Raw genomic sequence first — 27,966 nt, 5'->3', positions numbered from 1 at the left:
ACCCCCTCCCGTTTTTCTCCTCCGCCCCCTCCCCGCGGCCGGTTTGCATGCATTGTCTGTCTCCCAAGATGGTTTGTGAGACCAAGATTGTGGCGGAAGATCATGAATCAATCCCGGGATCCAAAAAAGACACGATCATTGTTTCTTCCTCCCAAATGTGGCCCTCTTTGGCGGGCTCCCCTTCCTCCCCCCCGCCTCCCCTCAGCCCCCCAAAAGAGGACCCCCGCCGCGACAATGTCTATATCCGCGAATTCCACCCCTCGGAGCAGGAGGTGGTGCGCCGCATATTTTACGAGGGTATCATGGAGCGGATCCCCAACACGGCGTTCAGGGGGCTGAAGCAGCAGCCCCTCACTCAGCTGCTCTACGGGCTGCTGGCGGGTGAGTATCTGCTCCCTTTTGGGGGTGGGGGTCGCGGGTCTTTTCTTCCCCTCCCCCCACAACCTCGGGTCTCCACAAGATGGTCGGAGAGGCGGGAGGAGCCGCGGACCCGCTGCAGCGGGAGCGCCGCAGCATCGTGCGGGGCGGCCGCGGAGCCGCAGCGCTGCGGCGGAGGCTGGCGGGGGGAGCCTGGAAGCCCTGGGGGATGCGCGACCCTGCGCGGGTTGTAAAGGTGGGGGAGAGGCGAGGGGGGAATCGCCGCGTAGGGTGCGCGGGGGTGAGGGTAGAGTCGTCCTTGTAGTTATTTCAGGCCTGAGCGGGGGGGGCTGAGCGGTGAAGGGGAGCGGTGCGCGCACTGCACCGCGCACTGCACCGCGCACTGCACCGCCCCCGCGCAGCCCGGCGCGGGGGGGCCTCCGCGTGCCGGCGTTGCCTGGAGACGGCCGGGCCCGCCACCGGAGCGCCCCCCCCCACCTTTCCTTTGCCCCGGCGCGGGGAGGGGGCAACCCCTGCAGCAGGGCCGAGCCGGGGGGGCGGCTCATCTCCCAGAGCTGCATGGCCACAATAGTGCCTGCAAGGTGCCCCCCCTCCCTCGTGCAAATAATAATGTGCCTCCCCCGTGCAAATAATTGCACGGAAGTGCGGGTCACGTTATTACTAATGTGTGTTCCCCCACCCCAAGCAAGCTTTGGGCTGTTTTCTCATGCCCTTGGTGGTTGCAGGCAGGTTGCACCCCCATATGCCAGCTATGGGGGAGGAAAGTGCCTTGTGCTGGAGGGGGACCCCCCCATCAGGCAGTTGGGGGACTCAGCCGGCAGCTCTGGGGGGCTGGAACATGCCAGCGGCAGCTGCCATCTTGGGGGCATCCGCGGAAGCCCCCCAGGTCTTCAGCAGCACCCCAGCATCTAGGCGGCCAGGGTGTCTTCTCCAGGAGTTGGTGCTTCCCACGATGGCAATGGTGATGCTGCAGTGGGGAACACACGGCTGCGGAGCGGCGTGCCCGCAACCTGCCTGTTCTGCCCCGGATGGGTTTTGGGTTCACCGGGGAAAGCAAAGCGGGGGTCTGGGGTGTCCCCAGCGTCCCCACCAGCCTCTCTCCTGGGCGGAGGGGGGGGTTTGGTGGGTCCTGCCTGCATGACAGCATTGTCCCCGCCAGCTCTCTCCAGGCACCCTGTAACTTCTCCGAGGTTCTCTGGGTGTGATGCACAGTCGCTTAACATGATAATCTCAAGAGAGTCAATTCTGTGTGTGCTGCAAATGTATATTTTCTCTGTGCCTGTTTGGGTTTTTTTGTTGTTGTTTTTTGTTTTGTTTTTAATAATGAGTTTGTATTCCGAAATCAACACTAAATTCTCTTTTCTGACAGGTATCGTTTATTTCTCTTCCTTATCTCCATAGTAATATGCTTTGTTGTGACCAAGTCCTTCCTGCTGACCTGCTGTTTGCCCATCTTTCTGATGGGCATGAGGTACTACTTCAGTAGAAAAGTTATCCTCCACTATCTCGATTGCGCGCTGCATACGGACATGTCCGATATTGAGCAATATTACATGAAACCGCCAGGTGAGTATGAATTCCCCCGAGGGAGCCTTCCCCCAGCCCTGCTCGGGGAACATGGCTGCTCTTTGCTGCTGGTGCCTTTTCCTCCTGTCAGCAGCACTGAGCAAGCTCAAAAGTTGCCAGAATGCAGCTCTTTGGGCACACCAGGCACAAAGCCATCTTTGGTTTTGGTTTGATTTGGACTTAGGGTTTGGTGTGTGTGTGCGCGCGTTGGGCTTTTTTGTTTTGGTTTTTTTTTCATAAGATGTCTAGTCATCCAAGGCAGCTTCCATCCTCCTCCTGAATGCAGCATTCCTGGGCCCAACAGCCAGTCTGGGGACAGGGATGTGGGTGCTTGGGGACACTGAGGCTGAAGGATGCGGGTTATTTACTGCTTATTAGATCCACCCCAGCCCTTACTGCTTGAGCTCTGTACTTCTTTGCTGCTTGCCCTTGGTATTAGCTCTGAGGGCAGGAGGAGGGGGAGATGAAAGGCATTTTATCCCAAATACATAGGGGAACCTGTTCTAGTTATTGCACCCATTTCCCTGTATTACTTAAGAAGAATATTCCTTAATGCCAGTGTTTTGGAAGAGGCACAGATCAGGTATGTAAAGGGATGCTGCCTGGATTTGATGTAATATGTATTCATCCATTTGTTACATATATGGATGTAATAAAAAACATAGTATCTAATGATAATATTTGCTTGTTAAGCTGTAAAATGTCTCTTATGGGATTGTTTTTTTATATAAAAGAGCCTCTTTAGAACTTGTCAGGTGCTATTTCCCTTTTTGTAAGCATGCATCCATGTTGAGGACTGGAGCAAGGGGATGTCTGGGCAGTCACTTGGGGTTTGAGGTTTGCTTTTGGTGGTTGTGTAGCACTAGCGGGGAGAGCAAAAGCGATGCCAGTAACCTGTCTTAGTTATTTCCATCTTGCCAGGGTACCTGTTCTGTTGTTTTGCCATGTGAGCATGTTTTCGCTGTATCATTGCTGTTCCCCAGGTATGACAGATCTACTCCTGGGCACTTTTAGAGGACTCATAGGAAGCACCATAGCCACAAACTTTCCTTCGCTTCTACTGTGCAATATTACATTTTGCTAAAATGATGCTCCTCCTGTAATAAACATCCCCAAATACCTTAGATGTTCTTGCTTTAGATTTCATTTCCCATCATGGTGCAGATCTTGTACGGATCATGTCCCATTTTATTATACACACAGGTTGTGTTTCATTTACCGTGCTTGTTTTTGTAAAAATTACAAGTCCTGTGTGACTTGTATTTAAAAAGCTCAATCTTCATTAAAGGTGGTGTCACAAAAATAAAAGAGGTTTTAGCAAAACATTTTGGAACCTCTGCAGCAAGGTTCAACAATGTATTATGCTGGAGAAGGTGGCAGGGAACTTCAGTAGAATAAGAACAAGTAATATGGAGTTATTAGGTGTTTAAACTGCGTCGCTCATTAATACTTGGGACTTGTATGGTCACAATTCAGGGCATGGAGCAAAGTGTCTATTTATAACATTAGAATGTATAGAAAATAAAGGAAAGGGACTCAAATGAAGAGTAAGGAATGCCCTTGGTTTGTTTAGGGTCAGTAATGTTATCTAGTTCAGCTGTGTTGCCAACATGTTTTTGAAACCTTAGCGTTGCTTTTATTTGGTACCTAAAAGGGCTGATTTCAATTTTAGAGTAAGTGTGTGGGCTTTAATTTTTGACAGAATTTAATCATGTGTAATTAGGCTTCTGCAGTGCCATAAAAAGTAGATTTATGGGATTGTTGGTGCTTGTTAAAGGTTCTTGATGATAGTGGTGCTATGCAAGTTGAAGTTGTAATTAGGTAAAAACCAAAGAAGCTTTGGGGACTGGGGAGGAGAAGGACGTCCATGGGTCAGGACTGGCACGACCAGGGATGTCTGTCCATGTGCCTTGAAGCCACATGGTGCTATTTGGTGTAGCTGTGCACAAGGCGTGAATCCAGTGTTTTGCTCCTGTTTCCCCCCAAAATACAGTTGCTGGGTTTCTTCCCCCTAAGATAGTGGTATAAATACAGTTGCCTTGGAAAAGCGCAGAGTTTTGTACACTTCGGAAGCCGTCTGTTGGAACCTAAGGAGAAAGGCAGTGATGTGCTGTGTTGGTGCTGCCCATCCCACCCAGAGGACCGAAAAATGACAATAAAACGACTTCCAGCCCCAAGTTTGTCTTTTGTTCAGCTAGTTTACAAATTAGCACACAGGCAGAGACGATCGCAGAGGGAATGAGAAGGGCTCGTTCTCCTGTGTGTTGCTCCAGCTGAGTTATTAGCGAGAGCTTTCCGCGTGATGTGTTAGGGAAGAAATGGTCACAGTGAGGGGAATCGGGCACAGGGACAGGGGCCAGAGAGGCTGGAGGTGGGCAGAGCTCAACAAGACAAGTTAGAACCACCAACCTGATGTAACTGGATATTGGCCTGGCTTTAGCTGAGAGTACAACCAGGCAACTTCTTGTTCCTTCTTTGGAGAATCTGTGTTAACCTGCTTGAATATATATATATATATTTTTTTTTTCCCAGCATGGAAAATAGGGTAAGGGAGCATTTCTGTGGCGGGTTTATGCATTCTTGTTTCTTAGGGTGACGGGTAGAACTGGGATGTGATCTTAGTCTCAGATCATGATGTTGGTCATAGCTTTGCCGAGGTTTTGCTCTCGGTGTCTGTGATACCCAGGCATGAAAACCTGCTGTTTGCAGTGGGCTCCTTGTGGTACCCAGGGCTGGGGCACCACTGTACAGAGCATCTACAGCAAATAGCACCTGGTAAGGCAGGCATCTACAGTGAGGGAGTATTTTAACTATTAAAATGGGTCATTCATGGTGAGTTTGCCAAAGCATCTGTAAAGACTGTGGGTTGGATTTAAAACCGAACCAAAAGGACCTGGCTTGTCATAAGCACCCAGCTTAATGATGAGTGTTGAACAATCCTGTGAGTTACCTCATATTATAGTTTTCCTTCTGCAGTTTTTCTGCACTGCTTGCCTCCAAGTTAGTTACTGTTTTAAATTTCTTCTGCTGAGTTTTGTACGAACTGAAAAGTATGTCCTGACAGTGATTCTGCAGAAATAAACTAGCAAAAATTTAATTGTTTTCTCTTGCCCTCCTACACTTGTGCCAAGGATCTGACAGAACACTTGGGCCAGCGCTTAACTTTGAGCTTGGACGCAGTGGGGTGACATGAAATTGCTGTTGACTGGAAGGGAATTGTTTATGTTGAGTTCTGTACTGGGGTCTTAAAACAGAAGGTTGAATGGTTCAAACACCTTCCTGAGCTCCTTGTAAACTTGCATTTTACATTTTAAAATAGCACTTATTGGAATTTTCCTTTTTTTTAATAGGCTATGAAAAAAGGCACTGTGATGGTAGAAAAGAAAGGAGTCGGATAATGGGCTTAATTGTCAACCAGAGTAACTTAGGCTCTAGTAAACAACAACAAAAAAAGAGGAATTAGTTTTAAATAGAGCCCCGCCTCTTGCATTTCTCTACAGAAATAAGAGAAGCACAGCTGGAGCTTCTTTTATAGTCTGATTTTGGCGACTAACCAGTTTTACAGTGTCTCTTCAAACTTCTGTCCCAGTCGGTTGTGTTGTATTTTTTTTTTTGCAGTGGTTGATGTGTTAGAGAGATTCTTGGTGAGGTTGAGGTCTCTGCTGGAGAGCTGATGGAAACCAGGACTCCAGTGCAAAAGCCGCTGCTCTCCAAAAGGAGCAGAGCTGAGGCTTTGGCTGATGAGCTGTCATGTCTTTCTGTGGTGGTTTAAAGCATTGTCTCCTGCTGCTGGTGTCCTGGCAGGCTCTGCCGAGCGGGGTGTGTGTGTTGTGGTGGTTGGGAGCTGGCCTTTGCTGGTGGCTTTGGGCACTGGTGACAAGCCGGGTGGCTGCATTGCAATGCCCAGTGCCGCAGGGCAGGACGGACAGACAGCTCGGATAAGCAACCTGGAGAGCTGTGGCTGCAGGACCTGGTGGAGTCTCGAGAGCATCTGCCTTGTGTAATGCAGCAGATGAAGCCGAAGCTGCAGGAGGTGTCAGGTCACATTAAACACGCCGCGCTCAGAGCTGTGGTTTTCAGCAGTGGCTGCATGTCTGCGGCTCTTGAGCTTTGGGCAGGCGGGAGGGCACGTGTACCTCTGCTCTCCTGGCTCCGTCCAGGGGTGAGCAGAGCCTCCCCTTTGTCCCCTGGTCTGTGAGGGTGCACGCAAAGAGCCTGTGCTAATATCCTCACCTCCCTGGGGGACAGGGATTGTGTCCCAAGGAAGAGGGGCTGCAGGGGATTGGCTTATTGGGGTTCAATTCCTGCCACTCTTGGGTGGCACGTTCCTCAGCTGAGCCCAAAGGAGGGATGTCCTGCTCTTCTTGGCAGAGGTTTTGGGATAACATCCTTCTGCCAGAAGTACACCAGTTGGGCAGGACCAGAGTTGGGTTGTGAGGAGGTAAGATCGTGTTTTCTGCTTGTTCCTTTTGAGGCATTTCTCACCTTTGGTGGGATGTTTGTCTGGGTAACAAGCAAGTATTTTAATTGTGTTCTTGAATCGGGCCCTTTTGTGGTGGGTTTGATGCCAGAGGGACAGTGCTGACACCAGAGGAGTTGAAGCCAGGTGTTTGCAAGGAGATGAGCAGCTGGATGGGACATGATGTGGTTCCTGCTGAGCCCTGGGGTGCTGGTAGGGAAAACACAGGGGCCACCTTGGGAGGAGATCCTCAGCCTGGGAGCTGTGGTCGCTCTGTCTTTACGAGCCCCACCACAGAGCCCCCTGGCAGAGAGGTGGCCATGAAGCCCAGTTCATCCACGTTCTGGGTAATACTCAAGCTGCCAGATAAGCAGAAGCTCCGCTGCCGGCTGATAACATTGTTTGGAAAGAATAGAGCTGCTCTTGCTTTGCAAAGAAAGGGCTTAGTTACCTGGCGCCAGGAGAGGGCTTAGGGCTGCAGCTTCCCAGTGGAGGAATGTGTTTTGGGACAGTCCTGCCCGGGAGGCAGCTGGAATCTAAAGCATCCCTATCTTCTGCATTTCTCGCTGGCTGATGCAGCGCCCTGACCTCACGTATCTGCCAAAGCCTCGAGGTAGCTGTGGTGTGTCGGGATTTCCACGCATGCCTCTCCTCATGCACCTCACGGGGCCTTGGGGAGTGCGGCGTGGGGCTGGGAGCTGGAACACCCAGGGGAGAGGCTGTGTCCTTATCTCCATTTCGGCATTTCCCAGCTCCTCTCCCCACCGCTGCTGGTCTGGTACTCCTGGGAGCATTTCATGTGCAGGCATCTCTTTGCAATTCAATGAGGGTGCTGCAAGGGATGCAATCTCCACATCAGAGAGATCCTGCAAGATTAGGATTAGAGACCTTTAATATATTTAATAGTACAGGGTGTTTCAAAAAGATGGACCCAGTTTCACGATGGCATCATCTTACAATTATGCAAAAATTTACAAACAGTTTAATGAGTTGTCGAGTTTTAGTAACCTTTTTATAAATGCTCTGTGTTCCTTCCACCTGCTGTACAGACAACACCGAGACAATAGTTGAATTAATTCCAAACGCCTCTCACTTGGATCCATCTTTTTGAAACACCCTATATTTTCAAGGCTGGCCTCCTGCAAGGGCGATGGTCAGGGATGCTGCTGCTTCGCAATTCCCAGCATCACTTTTGGGTTTCTACAACTTAGCAGAGCTGCCTAATTTGGCATTTATCTCCAGTTTGTTGGGAAGCAATAGGAAAAAAATAACTCATGTTTCCAAGTGTTGGAGATATGCTTTGTCCAGCATTAGTAATGGACTGGAATATTTATTCATTTATTATTTGAATCATGCAAAATGTCTTTAAAGTTAGGTTGCCTCTCCCAAAACCCACCTCTCCTGCTACATCTTGCACTTCATCACTTGTGGCTGCCTTGTTTCGCTGCAGAGGACCTTTTGGGTTTTGTATCTGGAGGCATTCCCATCCTGTAAGCACTTAGCACTGCCCCACGAAATCTGTATTATTCAGAGTTTTTTCCCCACATTTAGGGGGATCAGGTAGTGCAGAGTCCAAAGCGGTGCTGACCGGCTCATGGGGAGAGCTGCAGTTGCCTGATGAGCAGAGCAGCCTGTGGATTCGAGTGGGTTCAGGGCTGTGTCACACACACAAATGGGACAAACACATTCGTGGGCAAGCCGCTGCAGCCTTCCCCCCCTATTTATTTATTCCTGGAGTAGGAACATATGCACAAACCCGTTCCTGAATATGCGCATCTGTAGGACAAAAATAGCTTTCCCTTCAGATCCATGAGCTTTGGCGTGGTCCCATGTCAAATTTTGATGAAAATAGATTTTCTAGTAAATTTTGCAGTGCGATATAACCTAGGTTTTTTCCTCTGTGCATTCAAAAATTCTCTCTAAAGGTAATCTCTAATTGACATGACTGTCAGTTAATGCAGTGATATTTGTTGTAGCCATGACTGCATGGATATCATGCTTCCAAACACAAGCTCTGCCTGCAGGTATTTAAAAACCCCGGTACGTGCAAGTGCTGTTTGTTAATCTTCAACACAAGAAGTAATAAGTTGTGTAAATTGAACATCAGTTGTTTTTTAGGCTCAGTTAACTTCTCAAGACCATCAAATACAAGCCATGCTGGGACTTATGAACATGAAGAGGGCAGGAACGTCAGGCATTCTGGGTTTTTTTCTGAGTTTGAGTGATTTTTTTTTTTAACGTTTTCTGTCATTTTGGATGTTTTCTGGCATGGTTGTATGTGATTTCTCACGACTGTCTTAGTGAATATACCTAAAAAGGACTACAGAATTTTCTCCACAAATGTAAATGCGAATTAATTACTCTTATAAAGGGTTTTCAGTGGCGGCTGTTCCTTCTCTTGCTTTTTTAGGAATGGTCAAGATGTAAAACAACTACCAAAAAGTCTGTTTCAGGTTAAGATCTTCATAATAGCCTAAATTTAGGTTCTGTGTTGGGCATCTAAATCGTGGCAAGAGTTTTAAAAGTACAAAGCTTTGAACCCCTCTTGATGCTGGATTTTGGATGTAGGAACATGAACTGAAAAAATCTTGTTCCCAAGTACATTATTATATTATATTTAACCTCTTAGGATTATCGAGGAGTCTCTCTGGTCAGGTTGGTTCCTCCCAGTATGCGTGACCAGAGGTGCCAATACTGTAGAAATTATCGGTCAGTATTGCTTTCTATCTTAAGTCCTGTAAATATGTTGAGAAAGCAGTTTTTAATGTAAAAGCCCAAACTCATGGCCTAATTTTCAGGAAGACCGTCCATTCAAAACGTCTCCAGTTTTCACAGGAGATTTCTAGAAGTCACGTATTCCTTCTGTGGGCTTACATCTTTATTTGGGCAGGATATATTTAATTACCGGGGATGGAAAGGGCTGGTGGGGCTCGGGGTGGTCGGGAGCCCCTCGTGGGCTCCGGGAGCTTGTGGTGGTGTTTGTCAGCATTGCAGAGCACATGCTTTTATTTTGGTAATGCAGCGCTGTGGATCTGTTACAAATAATCGCATGTTTGATGCTACTCCCTCCCAGACTAAAGCAAAAAGAGACTTTGCAGAGTGTTTTGCCGGCATCTGGTTCTGCAAGGAACCGAGGGATGTATGGGTCTCTGTTGTTGCTTTCTGCATCAGCGAAATGGGGAGCTTCAAAGTATTTTTTTCATTTTATTTTTTTTTCCTCCTGTAGGAAGCTGAGGAATTGGGACAAATGCGTAAATTGTTTTGAACTGACAAAACTGCATTTTTAAGTAAGCCACTTGCCTAGATTTATCCTCGATCACTGGTAATTGCTATACAGGCTGCTCCCACTCTTTGTTGCCAATGTGCTTGAATCCAGACTTGGAAACTGGCATCAGAGATACAAGTTTATTTGCCTTTTACAGTTGCGGCTCTTGGTCTCTGTGCTAATGCTGCTAATTGAAATGGGGGGTGATGGACCAGCTGTCCAGCCCCCAGGGGCTCCTCAGCGCATCTCGCATGCAACACCCGTTTCAACAGCTTTCAGATAATATCCACATTTGGGAACCAATAGTGATTCCTTGATTTTTTTTTTTTTTTTCCCCCCCCCCCTCTTCCTTCCCCTGACACAGCGGTTCTGTATCCTACTTTTTCAGTTGTGTGTCAAATTGCAATATTTGCTTTTTTTCTCTTCTTTGAATTCTGCTTGACCCTCTTGTCCATCCCTGTGTCGAATTCTCTGGTGGCTTTGCCTGGTCTGGTTCTTGCTTCATTCATTGTCTGGTGTCTCCCAAGGATGGTGGTCCCACACACAGCATCCCACTTTGCATCTCTCTGATCTTTCCCCTCTCCGCCCATTATGCTTTTAAATTAATGTCCCTTTGCTTAATTTCATTCTGCAAGTGCTTCTATTTCTTCATCTGTTGTTCAGATATTTTGCATGGTGAGCACAAGTATTTATTTCTGTTGGTAGAATAACAAAGATGGAAAATAAATACAAGTCAGCAGCACAAGAATATTGTGTCTGCTAAGCTGAAAACAGAGTGCGTCAGCGCACAAACCCACGTGTTGGTGGTGGTGAGGAGAGAACATTTTGCCTAAAGGCAAATAAGCTGCCAACAACAGAATTTCTTACACCTTCTTCTGAGCATCTGACCCACATCACTCCCAAATATATCTGGTCATGGCCTACTGATTGTCTTTTCCACTATGATTTTTCCTATAAAACCCATTCTTCCCATTTTAATAGGATGTATAAAGTCATCATTGCAGTCATAGTACAGCAAAAAAAATCCTCAAACATTTCATTTGCTGAGATCAGGGATTTTTGCTCTTTTTTTGGAGGTGCCAAATCTGTTCATCCTCCTTGGAACAGTCAGAAACACTATGTAACACTTCTAGTGACAATCCAGGGAAGACCTAAATCTGTAGTCTTTCAATTTAAAATAATGTTAAATAGTAGAAATGAAAAGAGAAGCTTTTGAAAATAGCCTGGTTTGAAGCACCTGCCATTTGTAAGCGATTTTAGATGATGATTAGTTAGAGACAGCGATAAATGCATGGGAGATAACGTGCTGCTGTCTGTTTAACAGCAGTGAGCGTCTTGGTTAAGTCCTTGTTATTGGAATTACATCATTAGTGCTGGGATTTGTTAAAAAAAGCGAGAAAACAAGCTGGGGGGAAGTTACTGTATGAAAGGGATACTAATGAGAGGGGGTTTTTTTAATCCAAACTGTTTTAAAGGGCTATTTGTAAAACACCTTTTCAAGCTTTTGCTGCCTGTAAAGTCAATTAGATTCACTTAATGGCTAATATATGTCCAGTGTGATTTCAGAACCTGCAAATGTTCAGAGGATAACATCAAGCTGTGCCTCTCGGGCAGCAATTTTCATTTGGGAATAAGCCGTCGTCAGGTTTTACAGGGCTTTTTTTGAGCCTTGAGTAGTCTGAAAAGCATCAAAGCGTCTGCGAGGATTCTTGAGAAGTGGGAACACTTTTCACGGATAACTCAAACAGCTAAAGAGGATTTCAGTGAAATTCTAAAGAAAAAAAACCCACTTTCACTGGGACTGAGCTCTGGGACAGTTTGGCTTAAAGATTCAGTGGCACATTTGCTTTAACTTAATCGTGGGCTTAAATCCCTTGTCTCTGGTTGGGAGTTTGGAGTATACTCGGGGACATCCTTCAGTAGAGGTCCAGGTCCTCTTTTGATCTTTACAGGAGACCTGTGACATAAATGGGAAATGCAGTGATGGAGTAAACCTTGAGCTGGCTGCGTGTGTGCTATCAGCTGCCTGCAGAATGAATTTATGATGTTTTAGGGAAAACTGGTGCATTGGAAGGAGGAGTTGGTGCAGCTGTGAACCTGCTCTTAGTTATATTAGTTCTGCTGTTTCTTAGCATCGGGTGGAGGGGTCAGTGTTATTTAGTGTTGCCTGTGTACTTGGGAAAATCCACTTGATCCTCAAAGTACTGCATTTCTACCCAGGTTTGTGTGATTTGCATCCCTCCTAGTTGCTGTAGGTGCTGTTCACGTTTATGAATCAATCCTCTTTCTGTGGGTACTCGATGAATGAGTCTGCCACTGGGTGATGATACATGGTGTAACTCACTCCCGGACAGTGGGAGACGTGGCCTGTTACCTGCTCACTCCATGGATTTATTTTGCAAATCTCTTGCAAATCCCTGACTCTTATAACTGGTATCAAGGCTGCGGCTCAAAGGAACCCCACTCATGTGCGTGTAGGATGCAAGATGTTGATACATGGGCATCGCAGGAGGTATGGGAATAACTGGATTAGGCTTTTGTAGGGGCTTTTTGGTCTGACTGGTCTGGCATAGTAGTCTGAACATGTGACAAAGGTTTGTTTTTTGGTTTTGTTTTGGTTTTTTTCCTTTTTTAATTTTAGAGATTTACACATGTAATTTTCATTTTCTATTAATGCACCATCCACAATATGTCCATTGTCTGTGCCCAGCCTGACAGATGTTCATGTATTTATGGATGTAGAATTTTCTTACATTGCCATATTAAGTAAATGTGCTAGTTTCAGTCTGGAGCAGTTGAGTTCAGTAGAATTACGCTCAAGACACATTGGCCTTGATGTATGAGAAGAGAGATATAGAAACACATTGTTTTTAGCAACACCGAGGTGTGTGTCTGCACCGTGCCAGTGCTCTGGCTTTACACAGAGCGTTGCCACTGGTTTGCTGAGGGTTAAAAACTGGAGAGATGTGTGGTGATGGAGGCTCGCACTGCTTGGGAGGTCTTGGTGACATCTACAGCACGGTGGGTGGAAGGAGACAATACTGGGGCTTTGTAGAGGGCTTTCTCAGGGGGGCTCAGCATCTCCTGCAGCCAGACTTTACAAGCACAGCAGGATGGGAATGCAGCAGTAACCCCGTCTGCCATTTCTACCTGACCAACGGAGTCACCACCCACCATGTCAGTCAGTTGAGGGCTGGGTTGGAGGTGTGGGAAGGTGCAAACACCAGCCTGCAGTCAGTGGGTCAGGTTCAGCCCCAGAGCAGCATGGTGAAATGCCTCAGGGTGGTGGGATGAGCACCTCTTTCCCTGCTCTTCTGGAAGAAGATGGGTTGGTTGGGTCATTGAGTCGTCAAGAGTCATTGCTGGAGGAAGACCTTCAGTGTTTAAGCATGATGGTGTGAAAAGCACTTAGGGAACACTGGGAAGGTTTGCTTCCAGAGAGGTTGCTAGTTATTTATTTGGTTTTTTTATATGGGTCAGGAGTTGCATTTGCTACAAACAGAAGCATTGGTCCTCTCTTCTTGAGCTCTTCCCAGTCCATTGCAATGGATTTGGGGGGCTCATTGCAGCATGGCACATGGTGACAATTCATGTTCTCTGATATGATGGGGCTAATTGGTCCCAGCTGAGTATAACTGGTGTCCTTATTGGATTCCTGAGCTCTGGGAAGAAGGGTGAGTGTGCAGCACCATTTCAAGCTGCTGTGCTAGAAATAAGAATAAATATTTATTGCTTTCAATAGGCTCAAGGATATCAAGCCGTGTACTGACTGACTCCAGCCTGTAGTTTGTGCCAGATCTGTGCCCTGAACCATTTCTTTTTTTTCCAGTATTTTGCTCTGCATTGAGTAATGAATTCTTCACTGTGGTGTCAGATAAAATGTAACTACTTACCACTTGCTGTTTCACTCCTGTGGATTATTAGTACAATGGAAAGTTAGAGGTTGTAAAGGTTTGATTCATCGTGTTAGCAACAAGGTAGAATTCTTGTGAAACTCAAGTCATCTGCAGAAAGAAAGGTGTTGAGTGCAGCAGAGTGGTATTTATCCTTAGTTTCAGGAGAGTATTGTGGGAGGTTCTCTTTGCTGTGCAGCACTTGGTGAAATGCAGTCCCTGCCCATCAGTTCCTGGTACGGCCCAGGAAGGAAAGTGGAGGAACTGCCCTGGAGCCCGAGACCTTTCTGGTCAGTGTTTCTGCAGGTGAATATTGCGAACTGCTACTCGTCGCTATTGCCCCTCGGCTGCTGTGGTAGTGAGCTCCTAATTCAGAGGCTTCTGAGGGCAGCAGGAATGTGCTAAGGGGGAGAAAAAAGCCACGTTCAGAACCACTGCAACACGCTGTACAGCGCTTTTTGGCCAAATGCATGCATCCTTTACTTGACTTACAATTGAATGTTGTGCCATTGCCCTTTTCTATCACTTCTCTGCCTTACAGGCGTAGATTTGGGTGTGTTTGCAGAACCAGTCAGCATCTGCACCAGCACTTGGGGAGCCCCAGTGCATTGGAAATATATCTTGCCTGCTTTATTTCTGGCTAAAAGTAGGTGTCTGCAGTGAGCCGTGCAGGCTTTTGCTGTGGTCATTTGCAGAAGAGGGGCTCTCCTGGAGCGTGACTCACCTTAAAGGTGATTGACCTCAGTTAGAGCAGCATAAAACTCATTGCAAGTCCTTGTAGAGCTCAGAATTGCATTTATTATTTAACCTTAAGTAAATGTAACGTTTGTTTCTCTCTTTGCTATGAAGCATTTTGTGCAATACCAGTGTAGATACAGGCACTTCTACTGAACTAGAGGGAGTCTTGGCTAAATTTAGACCAGATGAGTGATGGTGGATGGTGAAAATAAGATCAATTCTACCTGCTTTCCCTGTATGATTTATGGCTAGGCCAATTGCTAAGCTAAAACAAAGTCATTTGATGATTATTGCTCAGTGCCTTTTTACAGTAATGCATATGAGGTAAAAGTCAACCAGCAAATAGTGAATTCTAGAACCTCCAATAATTGTAGATTTTCCAGTTTTTTCAGTATTTGGAAGTGGAAAGTGCTGTCATGTGAGTTCAGTACCTTTCTGTAAGCAATAAAACCATATAGTGAAAGGTTGATGTAGAAGATGGAGACTGAGACTTAAAAATGTCCTTTAAGGAGCTGGCTTAAAACACAACCAGCAAGACATTTTATCTTGTAAACTAATTTAACTAAAAAGAAGCTAATTGTCATGTCAGTCTTTTGACCATTTTGTGTGAAGATGCAGGCTACCAAAACTGGCAGGGTTTGATTTCTTTTTTCCTTTAAGCTTCTAACTAAAAACCAGTCTAAATTTTGAAGTGCTGATTTACTTAAGGTCTGACTCCGCAGTTGATGGGCTTAGTGCGGATTTTGGATGCATAGGGAACATGTACTCTGAAAGCAGTTAAGTACTTTTTTTCTGGCTTTGTCCATTTGTGCAGACCGGTCTGTTCTGCTGAGCCAGCTCCAGTGAGCTGGGACTCCCCATCCAGTTAGCTCTGAGGACAATGCTGGGCCAAAATCGCATATTCTAGCCTTTATCCGCTCCTTTAAGCTATTTAATTCTTTGCTTATCGATAACAATCGCCCATGTGCAAAAAACCCACAGACAATGCCTGGTTTCTCAAACTGTGCTTTCTTTTGATGACCCAGCAGGTAGACCCCAATCGCTACATCAGTGGTTTTGTCTCTCCTTTCTTTGTCGTGTGTCCTTTTCAACAGTGGAGAGCAGAGTGACGGACCAGGCTAAACATGCCCTGATAACTAGGGTACTTCTAATCCTCTGTAACTGCTTCTGCAGCTTTTTCTTGAACAATTGTGATGCATTGGCTTTATTACATTTTACATTTATATGTTGAAGGTGCATTGTGGCCAGCAAATAGAGCCAGATGTAAGATTTTTAAGTCCTGCTGTTGCACTCCTTAATATAGCACCCTCTGAAATGTGCTGGAAGGGCTGTTTTTACCCTGTCTGGATTTCTAGCTGTCCCATCAAATGCCTGGTCCTGAGATGTGCTGAGTACTTCCCTGGGCTTTGCTGAGCTCCCCTGGTGCTGTCACATGTGGTGACACTCTGAGCCCCACAAGACTATGAGGATTATGAGGATGATGAGGTTCTGGAACAGGTTGCCCAGAGAAGCTGTGGATGCCCCATCCCTGGAAGTGTTCAAGGCTGGATGGGGCTCTGAGCAACCTGGGCTAGTGGAAGGTGTCCGTGCCCATGGCAAGGAGGTTGGAACTAGATGATAATTAAAGTCCCTTCCAACCCAAACCATTCTGTGATTCTATGTCTGAAGCCTATTTGAAAAATTAACCCGTGAAATGCTCATGTGGCATATGACCAATGATACCTTGCATTGATCCAGACCTTCAGGCTGTGTCCTCCTGAAGCTTTAGAGGAGGAAGGTACATGGGCAGGAGCTGTCACATAGATGTTTTGGAGGAACAGGGTGATGTATAAAGCAAAGGCTTTAAGAAGGTCAGAAATGCCTGCTGGGTTACATCTCCAGCAGTGACAGCAGGAGACGCTGGCTAGGACCCGACCTGGCTACTTTCTGAAGTCTGTTTGCTGCAGAATGCATTTTTCTCTTCTCCAGTCAAAATATTAGAGTTAAGGTAAACCAGCTGTTAACATCTTAGTGGTTTTCCAGGGGCTTTGACACCCCAAAATGGAATACCTCTGATAAAGTAGCTGAGTGCTTTTGGGTATGTACCAACTCCATCAGGAAGCATGGAGCAGGCACTGATGATAAATTGCAACCCCACCAGCCTTTCCATCCCCAGGTGGGACCAGCACCTGTGCAGCTTGTGCTGCTCCAGGTTTATCAGCAGTGACATGTTATGGCATATTCCAGTCTGAATCCAAATACGCTTTTGGGTTCACACAGATGTTTAGGCCAGCTCTTGCCTGCAGTACAAAACCCCAGCACCCCCCATGTCTCATTTTAAGTTCAGGTTCATCAGCTGCAGAGGCCACCTCCAAATTCCCATCTCGTGGGGTGGTTTGAGACCTGTTGCTGTTGAGGATCGGGATCGTGGTGTTTCTGGTAGCAGCCGTGCTGTGGCCATGTTGCAGGTCAGATGCTGGATGCCACTGTCAACTCACTGATCCCCTGCTGATTGCAACTCTGGAGGCTTTGCCTGAGATGGCTCCAAGTAGCTTCAGCCTTCAGTAGCAACAGCAACAAAGGTGAAAGGTAGCAAGGATGGAAAAAAAGGTAGATGGAGAAGTAGCTGAGCTAGTGGCTCGGGACCAAATCATCCATCTCTTTTCATGCTGTGTAGGTGATCTCATTGCCGGCTGCCCAGATGCCCCATGAATCAAGGGGTGTCACTCACCCTCGGCATATAGATGCACTGCCCTGTGCTCTTCCAGCAGGGAATTATTTATGATGGGGCAATGAATCCTGTGGTGGTAGATTATGTGGAGTAATTTATGGAAAGGAAGAGGTCTCACAGCATTTCTGATTTCATGCATGAGTAATTCTTGTGTGTCCCTGACATTTTTTGCTCCCCTATGCCTGGGCCTTGTCTGATGTAGAGGGATGCTCACAGGTGTCAGAGTCAGGGCCTCTCAAATCTCACGTGGTTTCCATGGCCATAAACCACTCTGAAATGCCATTATTTTATCAGGGCCCTCCAGGAATGCCTTTCAACTGAAGTCAAGTGTAGAGTTATTAGCAGAAGTTGTTGGAACTGTTATGCAGCCCTGCTTGAAGCTGAAGGGGAACTACAGGGTGTTTCAAAAAGATGGACACAGTTGCAAAGATTTTGAATAGGGTCCATCTTTTTGAAACATCCTGTAGAAAGGTGGAAGGGAGAGAAACTCAAGACACGGGGGAAGGTGGAGATAAGGAGCGATAATGTGCCTCATAAACACAGAAATACAGAAACAAATCCCTCTCCTACCCAGCCAGCTGAGCAGCTGCAGTCTCTAGCAGCTCGCCTGTCCTTGGTCAGTCCCTGCACCCCAACTGCCCGTGTCTGTGACCGGGCAGCAGCCGATGTGCCACGTCTGTGCCCCAAACTCCTCCCGCCGGCAGCATTCACATCACAGCAGCCGTGCTCTCCCCAGAAAAGCCTCCTTTCTCCCTTGACGTTGATGTAACTTGGCTGGTCTGCCCCGCGTTTCGCTGAGGATGGAGGGGAAGGAGGAGGGAGGGTTGCCTCACGTGCTGTGTTCCTCTGCTGCCTCTGCATATCCCAGACGGGATGAAAGGGCAGGGATTTAAATGGCATCAGCAACACACGGCCATGGCACAGCCAGCTTTGGGCTGGAGACTCTGTCCACTTGCTGCCACACACTCGCTTAAAGCAACCTATATAAATAGCACTGGCAGGAGGAGAGGCGAGACACTGAACTTCGGGGCTTTTTACTTTGTCATCTATAAATAAGTAATAATTGCACAGCATTGTGGCCAGTGCAGGACACCCCTTGTTTTGCTCTGTACCACCTTGCTCAGACGACCCCTGCTTGGCTGAAAGGGTGCTGCTCTGGCCAGAACCACATGGAAAGATGGCACGGGAGGCTGAACAAGTGACTCCAAGGGCAAATATTTAAAGCTTCATGATGTAACAGCATGTTGGATTTCCTCTGTCCTGGTATTTCCCTGCAGTGGTGTTGCACCGGGCTGTGCCATGGTACATCAGTGGTCGCAGGGAGGAGTTTGGGGGCATTCGGACCTCTCGGATTAGTGAGCCAGTCGCTTTTGGCAAGCTTTTGTGTATGTGTATTAAAAGTGAGGGACACAGGCAATTGTAAGTCCTGTCGTATGGGAAAAACAGGGATGATTTTTTGTTTGGTTGGTTTTTTTTTAGGTAGGTGTGTTTGTTGTGGTTTTTGGTGTATGTTGTGGTTTTCTGTTTGCTTCTTTTTGTTTGTTTTCCTTTTGCCCCTTCCTAGTAGCCTGAGGGGAAAACCTAGGATAGAGAGGGTGGTTTGCCCTTTTGCAAGATGCTGCTCCTCCCAGCAAAGCCCAGAAGACACGCATGAGCCTGTGGGCAGCCTCCCTCCCCTCCTGGAGCTCACACTGGCACATTGCATCTTTGACGGAGATGCATTGTCCCAATTTTTCATTTTTGGGGGCCTGGCCAGAGTTTCCCATGATGTCAGCTTCCTTTTCTCACGGTGGCCAGTCCTTGGATGCTTTCCTGGCTCTGCTGTGAGCACACAGGAGCTGGCGTTTGCCTGGCAGGTTCCCAGCAGTGGTGGCTGTTGAGCAGCTCCCTTGGTCCTCTTGTCTGGTTGATGCCACCTGAGTGTGAGCTCAGGATGTTTTAGGGCAGCAGAGCTTTGCTTGCTCCTGTAGAAATACTAGAATTTACCATAAAACAATGGATTTTAAGAGTTCCTGGTGGACAGGGCTTTGCTTTGTTAGAGCAATGCGTGCTCGTAAATTCTGGTTTTTAGGGTAGCAGTCCTCGAGCACTAAGTGACATAAGCTGTGGGAACCTGCTATATTCAATCACATAAGACCCGTGCTGGTGGAGAAGGCTGATGTCTCATTTTCCCCCTCTCTTCTAGCAGTACGCTCTGCTAGTACTTCTGGCTCCAATCTTTCCACCCATCCACCCACTGGCCTTTTATTCACCAAAGGGTGTAGAAGACTTTGCAGCAAAAATAGATGAGTTTATTTTTGCCCACCATCCTCATTGGCTGCGTGGGGGAGAGCTGTGCAGCTCACGGCGGTGGAGGAGAGCGGGAGAGGAGCCTTGCAGGGATCCCATGGCATGTCCTTGGGCAGGAGCAGGGGGTGCTCTGGGTGGAGGATGAGCTGCCAGCGTGATGCCGCCACTCTGGGGAAGCCCTTGGGGCCTGGGGCCTGCAGCCATGTGTGGAGCCTGGGGGCAGCCCACACTGTGGGAAAGGGGTAGGCAGATTGGAACGCTCTCTCTTGGTCCTCGAAAGCTGAGAATCATCTTAAATTTTGAGTAGAAAGCGCCGTCGCATGTGCTTTCAGGCCCTAGGTGCCTTCAGCTGAGGAACCACATCCAACCCTGCCAGGTTATTCTCCCCACCAGTTCGTTGCTGTTGCTCTTAGTAATTTCATTACTACCATGGTGCTCTCTGTGTCCAGTAAGCAAAATATGTCTGAAGTGATGGTCCCGTAGGAGCAGAAGGCTTGGCAGTGGTGAAGTCAGGGTTCATAGACAGCTCTGTGGTTTGAGTTACTTGCTGATAAGTTGGTCTAGTTGGTTGCCCAGGGTATGGAAAGATGTTGCTGAGAGACAGACAAACCCACAGACGAGGACAGAAAGATAATGTAGAACTGCTGGCCTTTTGCCATGTCAAGTATTGCAGATAACTTCAAGGAGGCAAGAGATATGGACCCCTGGCTTTGCTTTATCTTACAGCGCATCTTGTAGATCTTGTTTATCCCACCATATCTCTCCTCAACATTCCTGCTCACAAGCAAAGTGACCTTCTTCATGTACAACTTGCACCAGTACGTGCACATCCAATCCAGTTTTATCCTGTGACTCATGGACTTAAGTGCAGCAGGATCCTCGTGGCTTGATAAGGCATGGAGATACCTTGGGTGGGTCTTTCCAGGGAAAGGCGTTACCCTCTGGAGCTCAAACTTTGTGTCTTGAAACCTGTCCGCTGCTGACCTGGACTCCCAGGCTGACTGCTGTCAAGATGGTGGAGGAACCAGACCTGTGAAGCATGAACAACCCAAAATCATCTTCCTTGTTACACACATCACAACCGTTTTGTGCTTTTTGTTCACAGATGTGTGCATCCCAAGTTTTTGTTTTTAATGATAGGATGGTTTGGGTTGGAAGGGACCTTAAAGACCATCTAGTCCACCCCCCTGCCACGAGCAGGGACACCTTTCAATAGACCAGGCTGCTCAGAGCGCCATCCAGCCTGGCCTTGAACACTTCCAGGGATGGGGCATCCACAGCTTCTCTGGACAGCCTATTCCAGTGCCTCACCATCCTCATCATAAAAAAAATTTCTTCCTTTATTCTGGCTTTTGCCTGTGAGTTCTTGGAGTCCAGACTCTGCGTGGTGAGGCAGCAGGCTGGGGAGCAGAGGGAGCTCAGCGGGGTGGTGGTGGGCTTTCCATGGTTGATTCTCCTCGCCTTTGCCCGTTGGCAGCCCGGAGTGATGGGGACGGACTGGGAGGCAAGGGGCAGTGCTGCAAAGCGGCTGGTGTTTAGCTGCAAATATCTGATGCCCCCAGTAAGCACCTCCAGTACTCCCAAGTGATGCTCAGAGGGCAGCTGGAGTTAAATGCAAGTTGTCCATGAAGAACAGAGCTTGGAGTGACTTTTCTTGGTCAAAAACCAAGAGAGGAGCTTAGGGCAGGGTGAGCTGGAAGGGCTTTGGATGTCCATAGTGATGAGTGACAGGGGAACCCCAGGAGATGGAGGCAGATGAGAGCGAAGGCAGAGATGCTGACAGAGGTGAGTATCTGAAGGGCAGGGAGAGTTGTAGCCATCAGGGTTTATTTATCTTTGCAGCAGTGATTATTTTCAGATAGTGGTGTGTGAGAGTAAAACGTCAGCTCTTGCTATTAATAGCACTGTGAGCAATAAGGCTGTGGTTCGTTACTGACAGGTGAGATGAAGTTAATTTTATTTCATCCTAGGTGTGAAAAAGTGCAAAAACAAGACAGACTCTGACTCAATCCCTTTGGCCCAGAAAAGATGGGTAAAAGACTCCCCCAGCCCTGGGGGATGGCAGCGTGGGGTGATTTTCTCAGGGTGCTTCCATCCTGCTCCAGAGTAAGTGCTGCTGGAAGCGCAGATTCACTGAGGAGGAGCAGATGACTGAGACTGCTGAAAACATGGGGAGGTCAGGTAAAAGCAAGCCAAAGACCTTCAGGTTTCCTGCTCTGAAACTGGAGGGCTTGCCCCGAGGAGAAAAGATCTGAGCCTGAGGCCAGCAGCAAGTGCTGGCACCCCAAAAGAGCTTTCGGTAGCAAATGCCCATCTGAACGGGTGCAGCTCTCCAGAGGGAGGGATTTGACAGCCTCACGTGTGGAAGCTGCTCCTGGGCTTGTGTCATCTTTGGAAACTTGAGGTGTCTTTAGCAGGCTGAAGAATCTGGCCAGTGGTGATCCTCAGAGCAGGCTCAGACATGGGATGGGCAGCAGGTAAAAGTCTTGGGGACTGATGGTGCTGGCGTAAACGAGAGCAGAATACAACTTGTGTTGTTCGAGCAGATGTGTCCAGTCTGCTGCTAATTACAAGCTTTGCGTGCACAACACACCCTGGGAGATGTGCCAGATACTATTTCTTTTCACGTTGAACTCAAAATCATTATAATTAAGCTTTAAAGTTGTAAGTAAAAACTAACAAGGAGTGTGGGTTTGCTGTCATGCTGCTTGCAACCGCGCTGGTCCCCACCGGGATGGACGGGTGTGAGGGTACAGCCCCTGTCCTGGAGAGTGGTTGGGGGTATGAAGGGTCTTCTGAGCTCTGCTGTGGTGGGCATGTCCTGATTTGGGTTTTAAATAGGCAGAAGACTTAAAATACTGGAAATGTGGTGTTTTACAAAGGTGGGAAATATTACTGGTTGAGCTTCAGCAGCCTCTCTGGTTTGGCAGGCACAGAATAGAGGTGCTAACTAAGAAGGGAAAATCAGGAATAAAAGCGGGAAGCGATGAGGGAAGCAATCACATAACCTCGGGCTGAGACAAATCTTGATATCTGATTGATAGGTTCAGGTGGAGTTTCCGTGCCGCAGGCTGGAGGACAGGGACGTGGTGGCTGTGCCACCGGCTGCAGCTCGGCGGGCACTGGTCACTGCCTGCTTTGTGACACTTTCGGGGGCTGTGTCAGGACAAGGCGGGTGATGGGGACAACACTGCATGTCCCTGGGGGAGCATGTCACCTCTGCTCCCTGAGTATGGGGGGTTCTGAACCCCTTCTTTGGGCTACACCATAGGAGCTGACATTGGTGGCTGTGCGTGTAGGGGTGAGGACCACCATGACCTGAATTTCGGAGTGTGTGTGCTGTGTGACTGGAGGTGTGATGGATGGGCTGGGAGTGTGTTGGGCAAAACTGCTACGTGACGAGGGGTTTAAATCCAGGCTGCGGAGCAGAGAGCGGTGAGCTCTCACAGCCCTGCGATTTGTATTCAGACGGAAAGCAGCTGCTGAGTTTCAGCACTTGTAGGTCTTCGTCTGGGGTCGTGTCTGACTAAATTACATTTTGAGATCCAGGCAAATGCAGGGGAACAAGCCGCACTGTCAGCACGGCAGTGGAGGAAAGACATTTTAACTGCTCATGATAAATGGGTCAAGATGGGTCCCAGTGTTTCAAAAATTAGCTGTTGACCTAGATAGCGACAGCATGATGACTTGCTTGCAGGGAGAGCAAAAGTGAGTGTTCCTGGAGTTGCACATCGCTCTGAAGGTGGGGACGAGCCTGATGTGCTGGGTCGAACCTGGGCTTGTTCCCCGCGCTTTGTTTGCTGCTGACTTTTCCCGCAAGCTGGGCTGTACTGCGAGGAAGACCTCAACCGTCTCTTTCCAATGGCTTCGTCAAGTAGTCCTGTGGCCAGCAGCCCAGGAGGCACCTTCTGCCACCCCGTGCTTTGCTATCCTCCAGTGGCAAAGGACTCTGAGTTGCCTTATTCATTTCCACTGTCCTCCACCCTGCATTTTGCAGGGGGAGCGGTGCTGTGCGCCCTTGTGCACCCAACCGGGCTGTTTAACACCAGTCCTTACAGATGAGTGTCATGTGTTTGGATCAGGGCAGTTGGTGGGGTTGATGCTACACATGGAGCTGCTGCTCAAGTCAAGTTTCCTCTGCTTAGCCCTGGGGAAGGAGAAGGCCGTTGCCTGCAGCAGATTCTGTTGTGCCAAGGGTTTCTCCTATGCTGGGATCCTCTTCCTCCAGGTGAAGCCACATTGCTCCTCAGCACTGAAAGTCAACACGTTCCTTCTTAGCGAGAGACCTGTCAGTGCCCCTCGTTAGCTGCTGTAATTGAACAGTGGCTTTCTTGGGTGTTAATTAAGCAATACTCAAGCTAAGGTCACAGTTGCCCTGTGCTGACAACATGCGTCTTTTCAGCTCAGTTAAAGATGCTTTTCCTTCACCAGGATTTTCTGTGAAGATCTTTGGTTAAGACCTGAGTAATTCATTACTTGAATTTCATTTTTGTTTCTCCGGTTGTGGGGGTTTTTTTGGTTTATTTGTTTGCTTTTTGTTTGTTTGGTTTTGGGAGGGGGTGTTTGTTTTTTGGTTGGTTGGGTTTGTGTTGTGTTTTTGTTTGGGTTTGTTGTTTTGGTTTTTGTTGTTTTAAGTGCCCTTGCCAGCAAGGCCAAGTGATGCTGTAATAGTCCAGAGTTAAAGCAGTTTCTAGTTACATTGGCTTTAATGTCTGTTGGCCAGTACAAGCCATGGGGTGGGATGATATTGGTACCTCTCTCCAGCAAGGCCCAGTTTTATTTGAACTTCATCACTGGGGCTGTGGTCAATGCATTTGGGACCCTGGGGGGCTCATCCTGAGCTTGGCTGTGTGCCTGTCAGGCTGCTGGGCTTTGATTAGATGGGTTTCGCTTTCACCCCTTGGAGGCGGCACTTGCCCCACCAAGCCTTTAACCCCATTGCAGAGGGGCAGTGCTGACCCGCTGCACCCCCAAAAGGGCAGCCTGTTCATTAAGCCACATCCTCGTTCCTGGAGCAGTGTTGTCAGCTGACTGGTGCCAGGGTGCGATTAAGGATGGGACTGTTTTTGCTCTTTGAAGCTCTACATGGTTTTGGCCAGAGTTGCTTGAGCCCTCTGTTTGCAGCCCACAAGATGCTCTCACCGGGCACACGCAAGCAAAGGAGGAGCAGCAGCGCCTCCAGAGCAAGGGGAGCCTGGCCATGAGCACCCCAAACTGGTGGGTGAGCCCGGTCTTGGCTGTGCAGAGGAGATGCTTTTCCTGGGGAAATGCGTATGACGTTTTTCCCTGTTTGTGCTTCGCTGGCTTTGGTGGTTCTAAGTTCTCATCTCGCTGCCCAGTTTGGATTTTCTATTTGAAACTGTCTTCGGCAAATCCCGCACTGAGCCCCTGAAGTCCGCAGGAGGAAGATGCACTTACACATCCAGATGTGGGTGGTCAGGAATGAGCCAGGCAGTCACTTATTTAGCCTTTCACATCAGGTCCTTGTGGATGGAAAAGGGGGTGGCAGGAGAAGCTGCTGGGAGCCCTGAGCCGTCAGGGCTGCTCTTGCATCGCACCAGGAAAGCAACATCCTTTTGAGTCCCAACAAGAGGCTGGAGCCATGGCTGGGTGTCTGGCCCTTGGCAAACACAAGTTTCCTGGATGTAAGGAGGCTTTACCACCTCCCTATGCCTGGACATGGGGTGTCCCATTCCAGTCCTCTTCTCTGGCTCCCTGCCTCTTGCCACAGCACCAGGGAAAGGGGCTCAGCCTTCCCTCCCCTCACCGGCATCTGGGTTGGATCCTGCCCTCCCAAATCACACCAAAGATGCTTTGTGGACCACATTGCACTTCTCCATAGCTCTCAGCTGATAAGCCCACTCATGCCCTGCCCGCACCACAGGCGAGCCGCTCACCTGGAGACAAGAGTGTCTGCAAAGTGCAGCTCCTGGTAGGGGAGGAGTTTGGCAGCAAAGTGGACAGGAGGCCGTTTGCACCGCTGCTGCATCCCAGGGTGGGATGCAACAAGCAGGGAAAGATGGGTTGTGCTGTGCTGGGAGGGATCTGGGACTCGCTGCTGTGAAACCAGTGGTAGGACAGGAGAACGTGACTGTGCAGGTCAGGAGTTGCCCATTGTGTGCCACTGTGAGCTGAGAATCGTTCCCTGTCTGTGACAGCAGCCACGTGCGCTTTGTAGCGCTTGGTCCCTAGGAGTCTCACGTTTTGGGTTGTAGAGACTTTCCTTTGCGTTTTCCTCTGGAAAACAACATTCCCTTCATAGTAGCAAGGGAAAAGAAAGTTTGGTCCTTACTTGTGGAGGTCCTTAGACTTCTGACCTCAAGCCCAGCTCCCATCAGCATGTTCACAAGCGAGTGCCTTGCCTGTTTTTTCCCATCCGAGGTGGCCAGTAGCTACAGGGGCTGCTTTATCTCCCGCAGGCTCCTGCTTCTGGGTCGCCGTCCTGGATGGCAATGTGGTGGGGATCGTGGCGGCGCGGGGCAACGAGGAGGACAACACGGTGGAGCTGCGCCGCATGTCCGTCGACTCCAACTACCGCGGCAAAGGGATCGCCAAGGCCCTGGGCCGCAAAGTGCTGGAGTTTGCCGTGCTCAACAACTACTCGTCCGTCGTGCTGGGAACCACGGCCGTGAAGATGGCAGCCCACAGGCTCTACGAGTCCTTGGGGTTCAAGCACGTGGGTGTCGTCGAACATTACGCCCTGCCAGGGATGACGCGCTCCTTACTGGAGAGAATGTTTTTCCAGCTCCGCTATCATCGCTACCGCCTGCAGCTGCGGGAAGAATAAAAAAAAAACACCCAACCAACCAAACAAATTTTTTTTTTTTTTTTCCTCCTACCCCTTCAAAAATAATAAATTGCCCTTCTCTTTATCGCCACTGTTGAATTGCCGATTTTGGGTTGAGTGTTTGTTCCCTCATGTCATCTCTTGGTTTGCTCTGTGCAGCTGGCTGTCCTGCCGAGCAGCGCTCCTTCCTCGCATGCTGCAGGCGGTGGCGGGCGTCCTGCGACCCGGCGGAGCGGAGCGGCGGCCTCTCCTTCCCAGGTACCTCCGTAAAGCACAGAAAACTGTAACTGCGAAGTAGTCCCACTGCTCTGGTGTACATAGTCTTCTCCTTTTCCAAATGTAAGATAACATAGTGATGCATTCATAATAGTGCAGAAATATTACTTGAATGCAGTTTTCAGTATTTCATGCACCAGTAAGTAGAATATGCATTCGTCTAACCGTTATTTACTGGTTAATAGTTTTCAAAGAAAAGGTAGGGGGGGTGCAAAAAACCCCCCGCCCCAACCCGCTTGCTACAATGCATGAAGAGGAAAGCGCGTGCACGCACTCCAGCACATCGCCCTGCCACCACGGCACTGGTGTTGCACTTTTTTTTTGGATGTGCCTCATTCTGCCAAATGTCTGAGAGACCCCGGGTGCACCCGGTAACCACGACTCCGCTCCATCCCCCCGCTCCTTCCTAAGCCAGCACAGACTCGGACCGACTGAACTCTGAGCCCCATTGTACCATAGTGTGAAGTTCAGATCAAACCTAAATGTCTCCCACGCTGTTCTGTAGCCACGCGTAACCTGCAGTCCTGGGCCAGGCTCCGCATGTGCGTTGGACTTTCTCTTTGCTGCCTTTTGGGGGTTTTGTTTGTTTGTTTTTTATTTTTAAGGGGGTTTTGTTGTTGTTGTTATTATTTTTAGTTATGGCTTTTGCTGGATGGTGTCACTGAGGCGTAATGGAGGCTGCAGTTCCTATGGCAACACATTTGCACATTAATGTGCACACCAAATCTAACCACTTCAGAGAAGCAACGTGTGACAGATAATCGCATTTTGGGGAGCGCCAGGGTGGCGGGGGGAGCATACTTATTATCTTAACCAGCTGCTTGTTCGATAAATGTAGATGGCCTCACTGCAGCCTTCCATCAAAGGTAGTTAACTGCTTTAATGATGTCAGATTTGTGAATTGTACAATGCAAAAAGCAATGCAAAGCAGATTCGGCATGTGTCTGTACCCGGTATATATGTACAGTGCCTGCCAACTAAAGAATAACCAAGACTACAGCTTCTTCTAGCCTGAGATATCAACTTTTATAACTTATTTAAACAAATAGCAACTTTGCATGAATTATGTCTTGGGGAAAAAGAAGATCGGTAGGTTTTCATTTTTAAAATGAGGTATCAGAAGTATACAGAAAACATTTCTGGCTGCACTTAATTTGGGGTGGGTGGAGGGGTTCAGCTCTGTTAATACATTTAAAGGGGAAACCCCTTTCATTTACTTCCTGGGGTGAAAACAGTTACTATTTTACGAGGTGTTATGCGTGGGGGGTGGGAGGGGAAATGAACACCTGTCACGATGCACTTGATGAAAGGGTAGAGCCTGTGTTAACTGCGCTGGCACTTGCAAACACAACAGCAGCATCAGCAGGAGAGCCCCAGCAGGGAGGAGCCGTGGGGCCAGGAGATGTCACAGACCCACGCGTGGGATGCTGCCTGCATCTTGCTCGGACCCAGAGCTGCCCTTTCCAGCCCAGATGAGGCTGAGGGCAGCGGGGAGGGGGTCACCCCATCCATCCCCGCTGGGGCTGTGGACCGGGCACTGATGCTGCGGATGGAGAAGCCGGAGGGGCAGAGTCCCGGTGTGTGTCTCAGCAATAAGGGGGGAAA

At 48.5% G+C, this 27,966-nt stretch overlaps 1 protein-coding gene across 1 annotated transcript; it reads left to right on the top strand.

Annotated features, from left to right (window-relative positions):
• NAT8L (N-acetyltransferase 8 like) lies at positions 1-27,546 on the top strand. Its single transcript, XM_065634376.1, has 3 exons — positions 1-381; positions 1,780-1,944; positions 25,718-27,546. Exons 1-3 carry the CDS (start codon positions 48-50, stop codon positions 26,083-26,085), a joined length of 867 nt encoding a protein of 288 aa, XP_065490448.1. The 5' UTR covers positions 1-47; the 3' UTR covers positions 26,086-27,546.
• The last annotated feature ends 420 nt before the right edge of the window (positions 27,547-27,966 follow it).

The sequence above is a fragment of the Caloenas nicobarica genome, chromosome 4, assembly GCF_036013445.1.
Source record: "Caloenas nicobarica isolate bCalNic1 chromosome 4, bCalNic1.hap1, whole genome shotgun sequence".
NCBI classification, from domain to species: Eukaryota; Metazoa; Chordata; class Aves; order Columbiformes; family Columbidae; genus Caloenas; species Caloenas nicobarica.
This window is presented reverse-complemented; position numbering and strand designations above follow the sequence as displayed.

Coding starts and splice junctions, on each gene's coding strand:
- NAT8L (XM_065634376.1), top strand. CDS start 48: ATGCATTGTCTGTCTCCCAAGATGGTTTGTGAGACCAAGATTGTGGCG. Junction 382..1,779: donor GCTCTACGGGCTGCTGGCGG/GTGAGTATCTGC, acceptor TTATCTCCATAG/TAATATGCTTTGTTGTGACC. Junction 1,945..25,717: donor ATATTACATGAAACCGCCAG/GTGAGTATGAAT, acceptor TATCTCCCGCAG/GCTCCTGCTTCTGGGTCGCC.